The sequence below is a fragment of the Polyodon spathula genome, chromosome 25 (assembly GCF_017654505.1).
Source record: "Polyodon spathula isolate WHYD16114869_AA chromosome 25, ASM1765450v1, whole genome shotgun sequence".
NCBI classification, from domain to species: domain Eukaryota; kingdom Metazoa; phylum Chordata; class Actinopteri; order Acipenseriformes; family Polyodontidae; genus Polyodon; species Polyodon spathula.
This window is the reverse complement of record NC_054558.1, coordinates 22,478,156-22,487,264: the sequence shown is the minus strand read 5'-3', so window position 1 is coordinate 22,487,264 and position 9,109 is coordinate 22,478,156. Positions and strand designations below refer to the sequence as shown.

General features: G+C 39.2%; 1 protein-coding gene across 1 annotated transcript; it reads left to right on the top strand.

The window, feature by feature from the left end:
- Positions 1 to 3,994: 3,994 nt before the first annotated feature.
- LOC121300275 (melanocortin receptor 5-like) lies at positions 3,995 to 4,849 on the top strand. Its single transcript, XM_041228777.1, has one exon. The coding sequence runs from the start codon at positions 3,995 to 3,997 to the stop codon at positions 4,847 to 4,849; it is 855 nt and encodes a 284-aa protein (XP_041084711.1).
- Positions 4,850 to 9,109: the final 4,260 nt, after the last annotated feature.

Below are 9,109 nucleotides of genomic sequence, written 5' to 3'. Positions count from 1 at the left end.
CCCGGAACCAATAAATACCAGCAAAGTAAACCCAGGTCCAGGGCTCCTGACTGAACAAACTGCAGATGTTGAGAAAGGAAGTGAGCTCACAAGCCAGACCTCCTCCCCCACTATCCAGGGCTGGCCTCTAGTCTACTAGGCTGTGCCTCTTGATAACCTCCCAGGTCTTGTTCGTGCTATCTTTCTCTTGACTCCCTTGGCCTCTTTCGGCGTTAACGCGTCCATTGATCGCGTCATCCAAATGTTTGCCTTGTAAATGTATTCAAGTAACTTACAATGACAGTGAAATAATATGTATCGTCTGTGTAGGATATAGAAGCACCGTCACCCTTCATCATCTGCAGTGTGAAGAATATATATATATATACACACACACACACACATTGGTAATTAGTAGAGCGCTTGCAGCCCTTAGCCTACAGTTTACTGTACATAGCTATATTACAATGTATCTTTTTATAACATGCTGTGCACCTCTGATATTTTCCTCCTTTATTGTTTTTGAATTGATCTAGATGACAGTCCTTGGATCCGGAACAGAAAACACAATACGTAAAACATAATAATAACAATAATCCTCTATTAAGGGCTGGGGGGAATTCTTATATATAATGCACACTAGATAAATACAGAATATGTAATGAAATAGTGTTTGTTTGTGTGTGTGTGTGTGTGTATATATATATATATACACACACACACACACACGCCATATTATATTATGTTGTTATAAATAAGATAACACTCATAAAGCTCTGAAGGGTTTTCCAGTATAATATGTAGCTGATGCACAACATAAAGTGTATCTATCTAAGGGCTGTTGCAGGTACACGACGCCATTGGTATTATTCAGGTATGTATCAAAGGAGTCCCCTGACACCTGCTGGTCTTTTTGTAAATTGCAGCCTTGACTACAATGTTGTACGTGCGTTGGGTTTTAGGGGTGCGTGACACACCCAGCGCTTTCTTTCAGGAACCCGCACGTTCATAAAGTCGTCATAATGCGGTACGGACCAATTGTGCGTATGATAAATACAATTGCATTCCATCAAGGAAAACTAGACATCCCGAAAGAGGACCAATAAATCAGCCCTTGCTCTTCAGCGCGGTGACTGGAAATGAAGAGACGTGTAAGGAGACTGGCGTCACGGTCAAGATAAGGCCAGACACCTGAACGAGTCGGGACCTCTGCTGAGAATAGAATAGAAAAGTCAAGATCCAAAAATCCACGGACACGCGGCACTGCATACTGGAGATCGGGTGGTTACATTAATAAAAGCACGTTTGATACTTTAAAAAATATATACAAATAAACAAAGGTTTGGAACCATATTACCCTTGTAATTAAAGCACATATATCATGCAGTCTTAGGATAGATTGCTTCTACCTTTCCTGGTAGCCTAACGCATATAGAGCATCACTCAGCTGCCTCTTCCACAATCGCACTTCCAAACTTTAAGAAACGCGGCTTTCAGAGGGGCACGCCCAGACAAATACAGCACCGGGCTGACAGCGCCCTTTATTATCGGAAAAATTAAAAAAAGAATCGGTGGCGGTGTTTTCAAAAGTATACAAAGTGAACGTCGACAAATTGCAAATCTGTAGTTGCAGGAGAATTAGTAACCAACCTAACCAAAATAAACCCGCTTGCTGCTCATATATGTAAACGAACCTGTTTTCAGTTCTCACCAAGTGTGTTATCAAGATGGGGATTAAAGCAGAGCCGTTCGCCGTGACGATTGCAGTAGCTAAGGCGAAATGCATGAGAAGCAACAAGACATCGCTGAATCTATCTGACGGGACCGCCAGCGGAGTGCCCATATCTCCCACCTCTATTGCTGTTCGGTCGTAGTTTTTACAGCATGCGAGTAAGCGCGCATGTTCTACCAACCAGTGAGAGATTCCCAGAATGTACCAAGAAGTAGTTCACCTCCGGGATACCTCGCCGTGTAAACAATCGCAAGACATGAATTAAAGGGAATCCACCGGGATTCATTGTGTGTACAGGCTGTGAAACGAGGGCATGATGCAGCATCGTGTCACTAGAAAAGCGAGCCCACCAAGAAATGCGTAACCAACTTTTACTGCGTTACTTATGGCTTAATGTTCTAGGAAATATGAAAGGTTTTATTTTTTCTTTGGTGGTGTATGACCTCCAGGGTTTAATCAAACAGCGGGTGGCATTGGCATTTCTGTTTATCTTATAGTCACCAGCTTCATTAACACCCTTGTCTTCGGGTGCAGTGATGTGCAGTTACAGCTTGATTGTGAGCACAGTCCCTGGAGTCTAATAAGGGCTCGATTTCTCATTGTGGTCAAATTAGCCAACCTAATACATTGGAGAAAACACGGGCCTGCGATTCGATTAGAGGCTACATAGCGAGACTCGGCGACAGATCAAATTGCCGCTATACCAGTTGGGTATGGTAAGTAACCGAGCCGCTCAGAGCGACGATTTTTCCGGTCACAGGGTGTCAAAGAATACCCTTGAAAAGCTCCAGTATGTCCAGAATTCTGCAGCTAGGATGCTGAAGAGGTCTCGCTCTGGTGGTCGCATAGCCCCCATACTGAAATCATTACACTGGTTACCGGTCAAATACTGCATTGACTACTAAACACTGCTGCTGACTTTCAAAGCCAATAGAGGTACCTCTCCCTCTTACATTTCTGAGTTAGTTACCACCTACACTCCTAGTCGTGCTTTGCATCCTCCGATGCCAGCCTTATGGTTGTTCCCCTGGCTAAACTGCGTACAATGGGTGACAGGGCTTCTTCCTCCTATGCTCCTAAACTGTGGAACACACTTCCTTCTGAGAGCCGTGATTCTGAGTCTCTGTCTATTTTTAAATCCCGCCTCAAAACTCATTTGTTTAAATTGGCATTCTTATGACTTTTACTGTCATTGCATTTTTAATTCCAACTGTTTTAATATATTTTGTATGTTTTTTTTTTTTTTTTTTTCTGTTTTACTTTTGTTAAGCGCTTTGTGATATTTATTTATGAAAGGTGCTTTATAAAATATTATTATTATTATTATTATTATTATTATTATTTATTATTATTATTATTATTATTATTATTATTATTATATTATTATTAATGGACATCAGATATAGCAGCCGCCAGAGGGCGCTAAAAAGAGGTGTTGAAATAATAGTAAAAATGACTTTAATAGTAACAGTTAGGTTTGGGGGTTGAGATTAGGTTTGGGGGTTGAGATTAGGTTAGTTCTAGACATTAGGGTTAGGGGTAGGGGGTATATTTAGGGGTTAGAAAGCTAGTAGGTCCCTACGGGTGATTTTTGCTTGATAACGTCCCATTCAATCGATTGATCTCAATCAGATCGACTGCCTGATCAGTTATTAGATATGCACAATAATAATAATAATAATAATAATAATAATAATAATAATAATAATAATAATAATAATAATAATAATAATAATAATTTACATAAGGGATATTACACTGTTAAACATAAATCATATTGGTGTTTATTTACTTTTTCTGAGAATGTACACAAAAATAAACACATTTCATTAAAAGGCAAAATGAGTTACAAAAAAGACTCGCTAATAGCACGGGTAATAAATAAAAAACACTACATGCAAAAATGAATCCAAAACTCCATACATACGTACACGCATGCGCACATACACGCACACAAGCATGCACACAGTATTGAAGAAAATCAGTAGACGACATGAAAGAGTTCAACTATATCACATGTCTTTAGTTTTCCATTTTCACAGCCTAGGCGTGCAGATTCTGGGAGGAATCCCGTGTGCAGTGCGGGCAGCCAGCGCTCTGTGAAAGACAGACACGATCTCGTAATTGCGCTCCAGTGATTTGAACTCTCCAGGCGTTGATTGCCAGGTGCTGTCCAAAAGTGGAGGCATATACTTCACACTTGTGATTGGCCCCTCAGTTTTATAAGGAGCTGCAGGGGAGCGGGTGCTTTACCTCGCTGCAGAGAAGACAGTAAGAGGCACAATGGCGCTTTCGCTGGTGGTTCCTCTAGATGGTTTCGGTAACGTGCTGCTTTTCCTCTTTAATATTTTCCTGGCTACTGGAATGGTATTTTTAAACACTTCGGTATTCATATCTATTGCGATGAGCAAGTCAATAAGAAACGAGAATCGTTTTCTGTACATGCTAAGTACTTGTACAAGCGACATCTGTTCAGGATTTACTTACTATTACGCTGGCGTTCTTGATATCCAAGACAACTATTCATCTCCTAATAGAACGTATTACATAGGGCCTACGTTTCTTGGACTGTCCTACATGGCTACTCTGGCCGCTCAAGCAGATAGATACCACGCAGTCATTTCACCTTTTAAATACTCGCAAAGAATGACTCGAAACCGGACTGCTGTTGTTATCTTGCTGTTCTGGGTGTATGCTTTCTTCATCGTCGGTGTGAATAACCTGGTTCCGATCGGAACTGCTAGTAAAATCACCGGTATAGGTACCTTTGTGGCTAACTTGTTCACAGTTATAATCATGATATGTCTCAACATAAAACTGTTCGTTATAGCCAAGTTTCACCTTGAAAGGGAACCCCCTTCGGCCGAGAGAGAAAGCAAGCGAGCTTCCATATATCTCATTGTTGTGGTGGCTGTTTTTTTCCTTATTGCATGGCTACCTATATTCATCCACATAATCATATGCAACATTTCTGGAACCAGATGTTACGCTTTTAAGAACGAAGGGACTGATCCCCTTCGAACTCTGCCGCGAGTGAACGCTCTGATCACTCCGGTCCTGTACATTAGAGGCTGTGCTTCGTTAAGAGCGACGCTGTTCAGCAAGGTGTGGAAACCGTGCTGTAAATATCGGAGGTAAGACACGCTCATTGAGTTGCATTGGGGTCGTTTGTCTTCCCTTGACGTTCAATTACTTTTTTTAAAATTCTGTGTTCCTGTGATTTGTTTCATTAGCCTGGTTTAAAAACGTTTACAAGCTACCATAGAAAATTAATCAAATCAGACTATAATAATAATAATAATAATAATAATAATAATAATAATAATACCTCATGAAAGCACCACTGGCAATATCAGTGCAGCCACTTCACCTGTCAAAGCCCTATACCATTCCTGCTCACATGTTTAAGAATATGTTCTAAAGTCTAAATCGTGTATATTAAATGTCTATGGGTATGCTATTTATGAATACACGATAGAACTGAGAAATTATGACACCCCGCAGCCTGCAGCATGAATCTAGTGTGTGGAGTGTCATTAAAACCTGTTATAATCTATGTGTCTCATGTCAATGCTTTTAGAAATGGATCGCTGTTAACGAAAGTATGGCAGCACAAAAAACAAAAAACCTGTATTAATTATGACATCTTTGTTTTTCTTTCCTTCTCTTTTTTTTTTCTCTGCAGAGTGAATCCGGAAACGGGGGAGCGATCATCAGTTTCCAATGATACCGCGGTTAATGTAGTATGCAAATGAAGAGCACCGAGGTGGACACGAAGTAGCGTCTAGAACCACCGTCTTACACACTTTGCAGATGCAAGTCCGCTAATGCTCTATTGTATGCCATTCCAGTCATGCCATTGTTCACCCACAAATGTTACAAATGTGTTGATCTAATCACCCCCCCCCCCCACCCCACCCCACCCCACCCCCCCCCCCCCCCCCCCCCCACACACACACACACACGTTTGTATTCCTGTATCTGTGGGGACTTCTCATTGACTCTCACTATATTTTTGTTTACTATTTCTAACTCCAGTCAGACAAAACTCCACACAGGGTGAAAGTCGACAACAAACTAAATATTTTGGCACTTTTAGTTTATTTATTTATCTGTAAAGGCGTATTTAGTTCTTTAAAAGGTGTTTTACAAAATGGGCCCACAACGTCGTTTTTTCGGGAGTTACTGTCTTTTCTCAAATTGTGTCCCCACATTGATAGTAATACCTGGCCCCCCACCCCTGCTAAAACTTTGAAGAAAAAAAAAAACAACATACCATATTACCATAAGCAAGGAAATTGAATGCGGTACAATTATGCAAGCAGCGACTGATGAGGATATAACGAAACACAACACAAACCTATATTGCAGTGCTACACTAATGATTGCACGAAGCTGGCGCTTATAACACGGAAAGAGGACTCGGGTAAATGCAGCCTATGTGTCGAGGAAAAATAAATAAAAAATAAAAAGCTTTTGACTGCATTGAAAAACAATTCCAATCACAAGATATCCGAGAAAGAAACATTAGCGTCTTCAATACATCAGTTTGCAGGGTTGCAGTCTCCCTGCGACATCTGTAAACACTTTGTCAATATGGGAGCAATGACGTGAAATGTGACTTTTCTCTGCGTGTTGAAGATTCAGATACAGCAAAGAAAACAACGAGATGTTTATTTGTGCAGTGACACTGGGCTCTAAACTCAAACGTGTAGGTATATGTATATTAATGTATGAATAAAATGTCTGAAGGTCTATATTTGAAAAAAAAAATTACACTTATTGCATTGTAACGAATTTATCACAGATGCTTCTTCATTCTGGATAGACTCAATATCCAGCTTCTATAAATATTGTATTCACATAAAAACACCCTGAGATGAAACGTGTGGGTGTTTGTTGTCAACACATGTCCCAGAAAGTGCCCGCTGCCCAGTCTTCATTATTCCACCACTAGCAGCTGGAAATACAGAATCTCATACCAGACAAATATACGAATGGCAAAACGATTGGATAGAAAAAAAAAAAAAAAAAAAAAAAAACGTTTTTATGGTATAACCTCTCTCTCTCTCTCTCTCTCTCTCTCTCTCTCTCTCTCTCTCTCTCTCTCTCTCTCTATAATAATATATCTATATATATAATATAGATATATATATATTATATCTGGACTGTATGTATATCTATTTGTAGCATAAAATATATTTTAAAAAGTCAATGTGGGTTTTAAATGAAGTTTTTAAATTATTAAAAATATATATTTGATTTTCAGGATGTTTTGCTTTTTTTCATTCTATCAACTTTCATTTTTGTAGATGGTAGTAGTTCAACCTCTTCCAGTATATAAATGTTTGTATAACAATAAGGAGCATTGGCGTACGGGCATCTTAATAAAGTTAAAATATATTTAAAAAAAAACCCTAACTGGACAGACCTACTGGCTTAAACCATTGCACTGGTGGAGAAGGGGGGGGGGGGGGGGGGGGGGGGAGGTGCGCAAGAATAACATGAAATTCCAATTAGAAGTCATTACAATGTAGTTTTTTTTTTGTTTTTTTTTAACAAATGGCACCCCAAACCACGAAGAGGTCGTTTTCAGCCGGTTCCTGTAAAAACAGGGACTATCCCAGTGATAAGCACCCTTTGGAAACAGCTGAATTGTAGTTCATCGGTTTGCTGGTCTGTTTTCGTCTTGTTTTCCTGGGAGGAAGGCAATACCTGTTAATATACATTTTGTTTTCACTGATTGAATCTTACATCTACTGATTGTACCGAAGAATATAAGGAGGAATTATCTTATTTTAATGGATTTTGTTTGAGTATCGCTTCGATTCTCTGACGAAGTGCAACAAATGTTTTCCACAAGACTGCAAATACCGACACTTAAGTAGAGACCACTATTCTGTAGCGCTGAACACTATACAATGTTACTGCTCAATGTCAATGCATACTTGATACTAAATTATATCGTTATGTACATTAATATTGTATTAAAAGTTTGCACGTCACTATACTAAAACTATTGAAACAATCGTGAATATAATTAATTTCAATTCAATGATTGTACTGTTCTCAATCATAATCTCTCCATCTAAAGAAAGAGGGACAACTATGAAGCCGTGTGTTCGTGTGTGCGTGTATGTGCGTGTGTGCATGTTTGTATGTGAACACTCGTGTTTAATTATTACGCACTCCTGTTTAAATATTACACGCATATTTACTTATTTAATGGCTCCTGTTTAGCTCTATAATATATACAGACTATTTGTTTTACTCGGTACCTTACCAAAGTGTGCGTGTGTGTGTGTGTGTGTGTGTGTGTGTGTGTGTGTGTGTGTGTTTGTGTGTGTGTGTTTACCAACGCCTTCCATATGAAATACAGCATTAAGTACGCAGGTGTCTGCACAGAGAATATACGCAATCAGCCCATCACAAACAGTAACAAACGTCATCAAGTATAATGTTAGCTATTCTAACCGACTGCATTGCTGCCTTCATGATTGCTAATACTAGCCAGCTAGAGTTAACAGTGACTTATCTTGGCTCAAGGTTGCTGTTTCTTATTTGCTAACAAACAAACATGTTGAAGATGACAGCAGCAGCTTTCAGGTTTTTTGTTGTTGTTGTTGTTGTTGTTGTTTTTAAATGCCGGTTCCGGTGCATTTTTGAATTTGTGGGTAAGGGGGGCTGTAGTAAAGGATATCCTTGAATTCGTAATTGTTAGCATTATGCTGCCCGCACACTGTAGTTAACATGAGAATCCAGAAGTCATTAATAATAAGAGTTTTTTAACTGGGTCTTGAGGGTATAGTTTAGGTGGTTCATAGTACCAGCCTAAAACATGGAAATATGGTACTAAAATACAGTATTGTTAACATCACAAAGCGGGTTTGTACTATTTCAAGACAGACGATTAGTGCCCCAGCGTGTTCAACTGTGCAAATAAATTAATACATAAATCAAATTACACCCGCAATGTGTGTGAAGTGTAGCACAGATTTACCGTATAATGCTAAATAAAGGGAAAAGGGATGGATCGAAAAAAAAAGATCTTTGTAGGTTGTGATTATGACATCATGCACCATACCACGGAACCTAGCAGCTTCTTATGAACACCAGTTAACCTTGGACTATCCCCTCAACAAGAACAGCAACCTCCAGCACTCTGCTATAAGAGGTTTTCCAAAGACGAATTTTTACATTTAGGCAAAAGGTTTTTTTCAGTCCAATATATTGACCAAACCATGTGACCTAAAGACACATGTTCAATTAACATCTACCAACTTCCTCTAAGCATCTACCATCCTAGCAATAACAATAGGCACCCCAGCCCTATAGGCATGGAAGCATAATAATAATAATAATAATAATAATAATAATAATAATAATAATAATAATAAG

Coding starts and splice junctions, on each gene's coding strand:
- LOC121300275 (XM_041228777.1), top strand. CDS start 3,995: ATGGCGCTTTCGCTGGTGGTTCCTCTAGATGGTTTCGGTAACGTGCTG.